At 39.8% G+C, this 12,565-nt stretch overlaps 1 protein-coding gene across 3 annotated transcripts in view; it reads left to right on the forward strand.

The window, feature by feature from the left end:
• The window catches only part of LOC150110723 (uncharacterized), a 218,339-nt gene that overhangs the window by 108,814 nt on the left and 96,960 nt on the right, over positions 1-12,565 (forward strand). For all 3 annotated transcript variants that reach the window (XM_090395972.1, XM_090395990.1, XM_090395981.1), the window contains exon 5: positions 5,857-5,935. In XM_090395972.1, coding sequence (XP_090252098.1) covers positions 5,857-5,935 — 79 coding nt within the window. The remainder of the gene's footprint in view (positions 1-5,856; positions 5,936-12,565) is intronic.

A 12,565-nucleotide genomic window follows, 5' to 3' on the forward strand; every position in this document is an offset into this window, starting at 1 on the left:
ATTATTGTCCTGTTTGCCAGGAAAAACCACCATGGTGCATGGAAAATTGTTTTAAAATGTACCATTCTTAATTTGAATAAATTGTTTTTTTTTTATTGATTGGTTTTTATTTTTACTTATTTTATTAGTTTTAAATTGATGTATAATTACGTGTTATACTACGGATAATCTCGCGGTTGGCATAGGAGGTTGGTAGGTAATTGACATACGAGTATATTCGTAGTTGGCTTCACATATAATATACAATACTTTAGTTTAAATTATTTCCCTTCTACCAAGCCCCCAGATGTGCTCTCTGCTTTATTCGGAATCCAAGGGTCCAAATTAAGGTAAATATATTCAGGGTTAACTCGTGTTTGACATAGGAGGTCGGTAAATCGACATACGATTATACTCATAGTTGGCTTGTGAAGCTCATACGAACTACGAGTATACTCGTAGTTGGCAGCAAACATGTTAAATGCTTATATAATGCAAATAGCATAGGCATTTAAAATTTGAAGCAAATGGTCACAATAATTAATTTTTTTTTTTTTTTTTTTCCAGTTATGTGACAAACAGCCACGTATAATTGCTATTTTAATAATGTGCACATATTTAAATTATTGTAAAAAATTCTATAGATCTATAAGAAATATGTCTGAAGTCTCTAGAGGTCATTAAGAGATTAATAATTTTTTTTAAAAAAAAGACTGCTGCACATAATTATCATTGATATTAGATAAGCACTGATATATTTTCTTATCAGTTAGGTTTGTTAACTAATTGTAAGCATTTTTTTTTTAAGTAATTATCTGTTTTTTATATATAATGTAATCACTCGAGAGGGTTTAATATTAAGCCAACAAATTATTAATCCTTACTTTCCTCACTTAATCTTTACTGTCTGTTACTAATGATAAACTATAGCTAATAATGTTGACTTGAGCGAATCATTCCCATAGTAGTAATAGATTAACTATGTCTAGTTTATCTATCCAGGACAGTGGATATGTCATTTTGTCAGCTGCAGACAACAAAAAAAAAAACTTAGCTTACCTTGTCTATGTTATCATGGCTGTCCGCATGAAGGAGAGAATGGCACAGGTTTCTCCAAACCTTTCCATGGAAGCATTTTGGAAGCATTAAAGTAGACTAGGTTGTTTTCATTCAATTAAGGCTACTATGGAGATCAGTGTTCAGGATACTCATTACAAATGATCTTGAGGTTTGTGATGCCCGAGCATTGCAAGGCTTGTCATATGAGTAGGATGAGTAGAGTGTACTATCATCAGCAAAACTAATGATTGGGTTTGCAGTCAATGAGAGCAGGTCATTTCTATAAATCTGGTAGAGAGTGAGTGAAATGGGGATAGCAGCATTAATAGGAAAGTCTGAAGAGAGAATACCATCTACCATTACGTAAGGATCGATCTGAGAGAAAATGGCATTCCATTTACGTTAGGACAAAGGCAGGCCAAATGAGGATAACTTATTGAGAAGCCCTCGATCTCTATCAAAAGCCTTGAAGATAAGAGCAATGGCACAGGTTTCTCCAAACCTTTCCATGGAATGGGTCCAGAGGTGCATGGTGCTTCTGTGGATCTAGATTGGCAAAATCCATACTAGCAGTCACTAATTAGATGGCTGGTCTCCAAATGTTAAAGAATCTTCTAAAACATCCAACTGTTGACAACTTTCTCCATTACTTCAGACAAAACTGATGAGAGAGTAATAGGTCAATAGTTTAATAGCAGACATTTATCACCTATTTTGGGAACTGGTTGTATATAGGCTTTCTTCCATGCTGTAGGGTGGATGCCAGCTGAGTACAGTTGAGTGAATAGATGATGAAGAATGGTGTTGGTTTGGGAGCATATCTCTTGATCACAATGGGTAGGAGTCATCAGGACCAGCTGCCTTTATGGTATCCAAGTTATGCAAGTTTGGATGAATAATAACCTTCTGCCAGAAAGATACCAGAATCCAATGATACCATTAGGGTGAGATAGAGGAGGTAGTGCAGATGGACCAAAGTTGCACCCAACATGGGAGAAGAATTTCATCGTCCAGTGTGAGACCACTGTCCTGCTTATTGGAGACCTGAAATGTTTTGGGAAAAAGTTCTGTTTTGTCTCTAAACGTAGTTTCCAAACTATGTAAAAAAATAAATTAAAAAAATACAAAATATATAAAATTGATATGGCCTGTGTAGCTCAATGGAAGTGTGCTTGCATCCTCTGTGCTCGGTCGCTTAAAGTTAGACTTAGGTTCAAGTCTAAGTCGTCGAATGGAAGAACGTTTTCTAAGCCTATCTTTGACCGGTTCCCAAGTTAGTCGATCTCGGGCACAGGCAAGCGGGTTTTTACTCCCAGAAACTCGGGTTTTTCATCCTGTAAAATCAAGAAAATCGACCATAGTATCTATATTATTTCACACATTAGCATATCCTCTTAGGGTTAGGCACCAAGAGATGGCAGCACTTGTTTGCTGGTCTCTTCATCAGTAGCTGCCTATAATTAGTGATAGACATGGGCCAGCTATCTCTGATTGGCTACCAGTAGAGATTGAACTGCCCATTCAGTCTCCGAAAGCTAGATAGGGTATAAAGGCCTTGCCTACTCCCTATAAGGGAATAAAAAGGTGTTAGCTGATTTATTTATTTATTTTAAAATTGATAAAAATGGGGAAAAAATCGTTAACCCATTCACAGTATTAAATATACTATAGGTTTGCAAATAACCTTTCATGGGTGGGTGCAGCATAAAAAATATACAGCTTTGGCATGACTACCAGTGGTACAAGCAATAAGTTTTCTACATTTATCGTTGTTTAACACGTTCGCTGCCACGCTACTCTGGCAAGAACTGTTCCCCTATGCCGAGGAGTTTTACTTCTTCAAGGTCAGTACGATAATCTCGTTACCGGAGGTAAACGTCCTACAAGTATACTCGTAGTTGGCTTGTACAGAGCATATACGGTCTATGAGAATACACAGTTATGATGCTAGCCCCACAAGCCAAGCATTTTCACTTCTTCAAGGTCACTACAATAATCTCGTTCCCGGAGGTAAGCGTCATACGAGTATACTCGTAGCTGGCTTGTGAAGCAGGTTTACCCACTACGAGTATACTCGTAGTTGGCAGCGAACGTGTTAATTTAGATTTTGCCTTTTTGATGATGATTTTAAGTGTTTTGGCAGTTGTGTAGGCTGAAGGAAGTTGATGTTTTGGTCTTGAGTCACCCTGGCACACTTTTTGGAGAATTATGGTTTAGATATAAGTTGGCAAATTTGAACAGTGAGGAATAATAGCTTCCATTCAAGCATGGATTATTTCAGAACAAGATCAAAACGGGTATCTGGATAAGAAGAATGAAAACAGTAGTCTAATCATGGAAAGGAGGAGTAAAAGTCACCTAAGTCCTCCCACTTGGATCATATTGTGATCAGATCCAAGTTTCATCTCTGGTGGAACATCCTTCAGTCATTCACAACCTCGTGTATGGCTGAAGGAAGGATGTTCCACCAGATGAAACTTGGATTAGACTGTGATCAGAATTACCAAGAGCAGCAGTCCTGAACAGAGTACATGGAAGGAGAACTACTTAAGAGATACAGAGTTAGGTGATTGAAGAGGATTGTCAAGAACGCTGGTAAGGAGATGATCTGTTTTAAGTCATTGCTTACAGCAAAAGATTAACTGCAGAGATTAGCAGCTAATCTCTGCTTCAGGGAATATTTGGAAGGAGAACTCATTTAAAAAAAACATCCAGGATATTGGGAGAATGGTAAGGATTATATGGTATTCTAGTTGGATCATAAATGACATCAAATACTTTGGTACATTACATCTCTTTTAGCTTGATCAGGAGAGATAGAGAAGAAAAGCCAATGTGAGTTGTGAATGGGGAAGTGACCAAGGAAGACAAGTTTGCTGTTTAAGTAATTAAATTGCAGAAAATGACCACACACAGAGACTACAAGTTTGAAAGATTCAAAAAATTTAGTGTAATTTCATTCACATGTCATAATCTATCCCAATGGTTTTAACAGGCCTTTAAGGCCCACAACCTTCCAAGTATGCTTGGATTTCGTAACCGAAAAATACGAGGATAGAATGGTCACTCCTATGCCTCAAGGTATTCTTGGCTGTATCCCTGTGTGTTCACAGGACCGGTTTGCCTGCTAGCGGGATGAAAAACACCAGATAAACTGGCGGAAAAAACCCTACTGCCCGTGCCCAAGACCGGCTAACTTGGCTAGCTGAGCAAGATCCTTCAGCTCCTCACGTCTCCGACGGGAATCGAACCTAGGACACTCCTTCCCCATGCATATGGTTGCGAAGCGCAAAGCCACTAGGCTAACCGCGCAGGCTCATGTCATAATGATAATGTGATATCACAAACAAGGAGAATATTTACATGTAAATATTAAATAGCAAATATAATCCAATATCACCAACTCCCAGAGTTGGTGATATTGGAGAATCATCACAGTAGTAATGAATTTTGGTGTGCTGAAAATGAAACCAAGTTAACACGTCCCATAAGGAAACAATAGACTTGCTAACTCAGAAATTTCCATCTGACATTGTTGAATTATTAAAATTTGTTATTACATCTGGATACTTCACCTGGAAAGAGAAAATTTACAAGCAAGAGGAAGGAACAGCAATAGGATCTCCCTCATCACCAAACCTAGCCAACCTCTTTCTAGAACACCTGGAAGAAAAAATTTTCCCGTTTAATCCTAACCAGAAATCTGGCTATAATACGTTGATGACATCTTTGCTGTCTGGGGTCATTCTGAACAAGAACTACACTTTTTCCTAGATAAAATCAACATCCTTCATCCACACATCAAATTCACACTTGAAAAAAAATCTCCACAGGATATCTCCTTCCTGGATGTACAAATCCAAAGGAAAGAAGATGGTTCCATCTCCACCTCTGTCTATCGCAAGCCGACATTTTCAGGTCGCTACATTCACAATCTCAAAAATTTGGCATCATTAAATCATTAGTAACTGGAGCACACAGATTCTGCTTCTCCAAAGGTTCTTTAAACCAAGAATTGGAAATAATCAAAAATACTGCCATACAAAATGGACACAATGCAAAAAATCATCAGTCACTTCCCTGCACATCAATCTAGATAACAACAAGCCTGTAGGATTCCCAAGACGTCTTTCAAAAATCTTGAAGAAATATAAACTGGCTGCTACCTACAAACCATTCAACCAAATCCACAATTGGTTACCTTCTCCTAAAAACAAGCTTTCACCTCTTATGCTAGCTGGGGTCTACGAGGTCCCTTGCTCCTGTAAATTGTCCTCCTATGGACAATGTTGTTCAACAAACGCATTTCTGAATGTCAAGACCATATCCGTCTCATCAAACTGCAGAAATCCGGCCTTGCACAACATGAAATTACAAACTTCTGCATAGATATTCATATAAACATGAACATTTATATAAAGAAAGTGCTGAAGCCCTACTTCACAGACTTAATTTGAACCATAATGATGTTCTTACTATCCCTAACGCCTGGGAAATTGTCATCCTAAATTGCATAACATAATTTTATATGTTCTAATTTTAATGTAATCATGTTTTTTTTTCTCCAGATATATTTTAATTTATTTCTATAACACACTATTGCACGCATAGAGGGATTCCATTGTAAACATGTACCCTAACTGTTAATGCCTAGTATTGTTTGAATTAACTGTACTGAAGATGTCCTATGATACTTAGGACGAAATATTTACTTAGTGAAAAATCTTATCATTGTGGTTACTGTGTGTTTAGTCAAATTTAATTTATCTGTTCTGTCTAAGAGTTTCATAAATTTCAATCATGCCTTTGTTTTGTTAGGAACAGATGCATTTGAAGATGTGAAGACTGAATTAAAGAAAAAAAATATTTGTACTTTTGCAGCTATTCATAAGGACAGGTATGTTCTATCTTCTCTCTCTCTCTCTCATCAAATCAGAGTTATTTAAATATCAACATTACCATAGGACAAAAGTGCCAGAATTAAAAGAAATTTGCATTAAAAACAACAACAACAAAAAATACAAATACTGAATTATTCAAGTTAGATTTCAAAGAAGAGAAATGACTGACTTCCAAATGTCTCCCCATCCAGAATTTTTTTCCCAGAGAAAAAAGAACGAAGCTTTTGTCTTAAACTTTATCCACTTGATAACATTTTTGGTTTCAAATTGAGGTAAAAGTTGTGGGGTGAGGAAGATATGTATTGCCAATATATATGTCATATTAATTTGACACGTAAAGGGTCAAAGCTAGATAGCTGGGAGGAGACTTCTACATAGCCTTTCAGAAATGCAGAGAACTGACTGGACTTCTGACTTAATATCCAGTCATCACCTTCACATGGTGTGCCTCGTTATTAGATATTCACTGGATACTGAATGAACAAGGATGGGCTGAATTGGCTGACTAAATTGTATTCTATATTGGCTTAAACCAGAAACAAACATGATGGCTCTAGTAGCAAGGCTTATACGTTGGTTAGACATAACTGGTAATTAGTTTACAGAATTAACAACGCATATAAAGTATATTAATTAAAGGTAACTTTAATGAATAACTTCTATCGCCAACAACGTAAGACTGGGTGTAGTCGGTGTTCTCACTAAAGCCAAACCTCCAAAAACCAACTTATCCAAAAACGAATATGCAGCCCTACAAGAATTGAAAAACAACAAAAAAAAGTAATCACCAAAGCTGATAAGGGAAGTGCCACTGTGGTGCTCAATCAAAAAGACTACAAAGGTAAGCTAAATGCTTTAGTACTAGACCGTACTACTTACCTCCCCATTGAATATAATCCGACCAGCTTTCAGATTAGAACTCTCCACAGACTCCTTAAGAAAGTCACTTCTTGGCCTGTGGAAGTCACCAACAAACTTAAACCTTATAACTCTAAACCCCCCCGATTATATGGACTCCCAAAAATACATAAACAAAATGTGCCATTGCGTCCCATAGTGGATAGCATTGATTCCCCCACATATAAATTAGCCAAACATTTAGCCAAAACGCTCGCACACTACACTGGCAACACACCATCACACATAAAAAACTCAGCCCACTTTAAAGCCAGTATAGAAAACCTCACACTCCAACACACTGACTTAATGGTCAGTTTTGACGTCTCCTCCCTATTCACTAATGTCCCACTCAAAGAAACCCTTGAACTCATCCAAGCCAAGTTTCCTCCCGATATCTCAGCCCTATTTCAGTTCACAATGAACTCAGGCTATTTCGTTTGGCAAGGAAAGTTCTACAAACAGATAGAGGGGACAGCCATGGGTTCACCACTTTCCCCACCCTTGGCCAATTTCTTTATGGAGACATTTGAAGCCTTAAACTCTGCCCCACAAAAACCCACTATTTGGCTTCGTTATGTGGATGATGTGTTTGCTATTTGGCCACATGGCTCAGACACACTCCGCTCCTTCCTAACACACTTAAACAACCAACACCCCAGAGTCCAGTTCACCTTAGAAAAAGAGGAAAACAACACCCTCCCCTTCCTAGACACTTTAGTCACCCGCCAGCTTGATGGATCTTTGGTTTTCTCTGTTTACAGAAAACTCACCCATACTGGCAGATACATTCACAAGCAATCCCCCTCCCCCTCACAACAATATGGGGTTATAAAAACACTATATAACAGGGCAAAACTAATCTGCTCAGATGACAAGGCCCTGACTACTGAACTAAACCACATCCTCAGCACTTTCTTAGCCAATGGCTATAACCCCAAAAAAATCCAAAAAATACTAAAACCAGTAAACCACAACCCCCCCTCCCCCCTCCACAATAAAGATTACACCAAGTCTATCACCATCCCCTACATTCAGGGCACCTCTGAGAAAATAACCAATATCCTCAAAAAATATGACCTTACTTCCTGTTACAGACCATATAAAAAGTTGGCATCCCTTATCCGCTCTACCAAAGACCAACCACTTCCCCTAGACCTACCTGGTGTATATCAGGTCCCTTGCAGCTGCAAATTGTCCTACTTTGGCCAAACAGGCAGAACAACAAATATCAGGATTTCAGAACACCAAGACTACATCCGGTTCCACCAGTACAGCCGCTCTGGGCTGGCAGACCATGCCTTAGATACCCACCATAAAATTCGTTGGAAGAAAACAAAAATAATTCATCGCAGCAAGTTTAAATACGAAAGATTATTCAAAGAATCTTCAGCAGCTCTAAAAAACGTTCCTAACCTCAACAAATTTGGGTGCATGAAACTACCCCAAATTTGGGAGACTTATATTATGAGAACTTCAGCCCAACTGCCAACACTACAAAATTAGCCTGCAAGAGGGCACCATTAGGACTTTTGGAACAATATTAGTTTCTTGCTTTCTTCCTCATTTGCTTTGTGTTAGTGCCTGAGTGCACATACCATATCTTTATGTTCCTGAAGATGGCAATGTGACGTTGCCGAAATATAGAAGTTATTCATTAAAGTTACCTTTAATTAATATACTTTATATGTGTTGTTAATTCCGTAAACTAATTACCAAAACATGATGGCGTAAAACATGGTGAAATTTCATTGGCTGGTTAAACAAGAGTTTGGCTCTTTTCCTTAGGAAACAAGGGAGCTATTGGAACAAATTCAATGTCAGCAGAATTGAAGGTAGGGAATGTTAACACAAGAAATACATTATGTTGGAGGTTTAATGGATTTTTTACAACACTCAAAAAGAATTAAAATAGAATTTAATACTTCCTATATTTCGTCCTAGTCACTAGGACATCTACGGGGATTACAAAGACAATTAATGTAACATGCACACAAAAACTTACAATACTAAGCCCAACCACGTGGGTGACAATAAAGTCCTATCTAGGTGGAGCGCCCTCTAAGGGCAGTAGTAGGTGGCCTGGAATGTAAGGTGTGACCTCAGGTGATGACTGTTTCCCAAATCTTCGGAAGCTTAATGCAACCGTATTTGTTAAGATTTGGTTGGTTTCTGAGAGCTGCTGCTGCTTCTAAGAAAAGTCTCTCTTTCTTGAATTTGCTGTGGTGGAGCATGGTGGTTTTCTTCCATGATACTATGTAGGTGGTGTCCAAAACATGGTCAGCCAAGCCTGAATGGCCATAGTTGTGTTTAACGGTGTACGACTTGTGTTCCTCCAGGCGGATGGATGCTGATCTGCCTGTCTGTCCAAAGTATGCAAGCTTACAGGAACAGGGTACTTTGTAAACTCCAGGCAGAGAGAGAGGAGGGAGCTGATCTTTCGTAGAACGGATAAGGGTAGCCAGTTTGCGGTAGGGCTTATATGCTGTGTGTAGGTTATACTTTTTTAGTATCTTGGCGCTATTTTTTCTGAAGTGCCACGGATGTAGGGTATGGTGATGGCATTTTTAAATTCTTGTTGACGAGAGGGACGGGGAATGGGGGAGGAATTGATTATTTTTTTGATGCTGTGTTCGCTGTAGCCATTGGAGAGGAAAGTTCTGTGTATGTGGTTAAGCTCAGTAGTGAGGGCAGTTCCACTGGAACAAAGATTGTGGGCTCTCTTGGTAAGGGTTTTAATGATGCCATATTGTTGTGAGGGGTGGTGGTGGGATAGTTTGTGAATGTATCTGCCTGTGTGTGTGGGTTTTCTGTATATACAGTGAAGGCGCGTGACTAAGATGTCTAGGAAGGGTAAACAATTGTTCTTTTCCTTTTTCATAGTAAACTGGATTCTTGGATGTAGGCTATTGAGATGACCGAGGAAGGAGTCTAACGTGTCTGGGCCATGACGCCAAATAGAGAACACATCATCTACATATCTTAGCCAGATAGAAGGTTTGAGTGGGGCTGAGTCTATGGCTCGTTTTTCGAAATCTTCCATATAGAAATTGGTAAGGTGGGGTGAGGGGGGGGGAGCCCATGGCGGTTCCCTCTATCTGCTTGTAGATTTTGTTATTCCAAGCGAAATACCCAGAGTCGATGGCGTAGGAAAAGAGATCTAAGATGTCAGAGGGAAAAACGTTTTCTAAGAGAGATAAAGTGTCAGTTAAGGGAATATTGGTAAACAAGGAGGAGATATCAAAGCTTATTAATATGTCTGTATTATTCAAGGTTAAATTTTCTGTGAGGACTTTAAAGTGGGTCGAGTTTTTTATATAGGAAGCTGAATTTCTGGTGAGGGGGTACAGAGAGTTGGCCAGCCGCTTATACAGTCTGTAACAAGGTGCATTGGCGGCATCTACTATAGGCCTGAGTGGGGAATTAGGTTTGTGGATTTTTGGTAAACCATAAATTAGGGGGGGGTTGGGAGCGGAAAGGTTTAAGTTTTTTCGTGACGCCGGGGGGCCAGGAGGTTACGTTTTTAAGTGAGATTTTTAATTTCTTAACTTGCGTTTTTGTGGGGTCGTGTTCTAGCGGGATGTAGGTAGCGCGATCGTGGAGGATAATGTTCATTTTACGATTGTATTCGCTGGTATTAAGGACAACTGTGGCATTACTTTTATCCACTCTGGTGACGACGATACTTTTTTCTTTGCGTAGTTTCTGGAGAGCCATGCGTTGGGAATAAGATAAGTTACTTTTTTGAGGCGAAGAGTGAACGAGGATGATGGCTACGTCGAGTCTTGTTGTTGGCTACCTCTGACGGTAAGCGACCGATCCCCCGTTCGACGTTAACCATTACATCGAGCACCGGCACTTCTTTCCGGGCGACGGCAAAATTACGGCCGAGGCAAAGGGCGCTCACGGCATCATCGTTGAGCCTTTTGGACGAGAGGTTTATTACTGTCTGGAGCAGTTGAATTTGTGGTTGTGGTTTGTCTTTAACTAGGTTGTTGTATTTCTTGATGTGTTTGTTTTTTATTTTCTGAAATTCTCTCTGTGCGGAAGTTTCCGAAATGTCAGAGAGAATCGACCAAAGTTCAGGGTTAAGAACGGTGGAGAGCTCCACATGTAAGGAGCCAATGGCGGCGTTTGTCACTGCGAGGGCGGCACGAGTAGAGGCGATTTGCTTGCGTAGTAATGCTAAGCTGGCACGATTGTATATCCGGAGTGCTTTTTTGGAATGGAAATTGATCTTCATTTTAACACATTTCGGTATCACTCTTGTATCCCGACATCTTTTTAAAAAGGCCACCCTATTTAGTTGTCTAGATAGTGATAGTTTTGACTTACCGTATTGCTTGGATTTGCGTGCTAACTCTTCTCCATGGATGATTAGAATTCTTGTGTAGAGGCTTAAGTGCTGTGAGGACATTATGTTGGAGGTTTAATGGATTTTTTACAACACTCAAAAAGAATTAAAATAGAATTTAATACTTCCTATATTTCGTCCTAGTTACTAGGACATCTACGGGGATTACAAAGACAATTAATGTAACATGCACACAAAAACTTACAATACTAAGCCCAACCACGTGGGTGACAATAAAGTCCTATCTAGGTGGAGCGCCCTCTAAGGGCAGTAGTAGGTGGCCTGGAATGCAAGGTGGGACATTAAGAAAAGTCTCTCTTTCTTGAATTTGCTATGTTGGAGAATGGTGGTTTTCTTCCATGATACTCTGTGGGTGGTGTCCAAAACATGGTCAGCCAAGCCTGAATGGCCATAGTTGTGTTTAACAATGTACGACTTGTGTTCCTCCAGGCGGATGGATGCTGATCTGCCTGTCTGTCCAAAGTACTCTGTAGTCTGTCCAAAATGAAGATGAATTTCCATTCCAAAAAAGCACTCCGGATATACAAACGTGCTAGCTTAGCAATACTACGCGAGCAAATCGCCTCTACTCGTGCCGCCCTCGCAGTGACGAACGCCGCCATTGGCTCCTTACATGCGGAGCTCTCCACCGTTCTTAACCCTGAACTTTGGTCGATTCTCTCTGACATTTCGGAAACTTCCGCACAGAGAGAATTTCAGAAAATAAAAAACAAACACGTCAAGAAATACAACAACCTGGTTAAAGACAAACCACAACCACAAATTCAACCGCTCCAGACAGTAATAAACCTCTCGTCCAAAAGGCTCAACGATGATGCCGTCAGCGCCCTTTGCCTTGGCCGTAATTTTGCCGTCGCCCCAAAAGAAGTGCCGGTGCTCGATGTAATGGTTAACGTCGAACGGGGGATCGGTCGCTTACCGTCGGAGGTAGCCAACAACATCAGACTCGACGTAGCCAACATCCTCATTCACTCTTCGCCTCCAAAAAGTAACTTATCTTATTCCCAACACATGGCTCTCCAGAAACTACGCAAAGAAAAAAGTATCGTCTTCACCAGAGCAGATAAAGGTAATGCCACAGTTGTCCTTAATACCAGCAAATACAATCGTAAAATGAACATTATCCTCCGCGATCGCGCTACCTACATCCCGCTAGAACACGACCCCACAAAAACGCAAGTTAAGAAATTAAAAATCTCACTTAAAAAAGTAACCTCTGACCCCCCGACGTCACGAAAAAACTTAAACCTTTCCGCTCCCAACCCCCCCCTAATTTATGGTTTACCAAAAATCCACACACCTAATTCCCCACTCAGGCCTATAGTAGATGCCACCCATGCACCTTGTTACAGAC

This window comes from Typopeltis vanoorti, chromosome 1 (genome assembly GCF_054136105.1).
Source record: "Typopeltis vanoorti isolate ZY-2024b chromosome 1, IOZ_Tvanoo_1.0, whole genome shotgun sequence".
In the NCBI taxonomy this organism is placed as follows: Eukaryota; Metazoa; Arthropoda; class Arachnida; order Uropygi; family Thelyphonidae; genus Typopeltis; species Typopeltis vanoorti.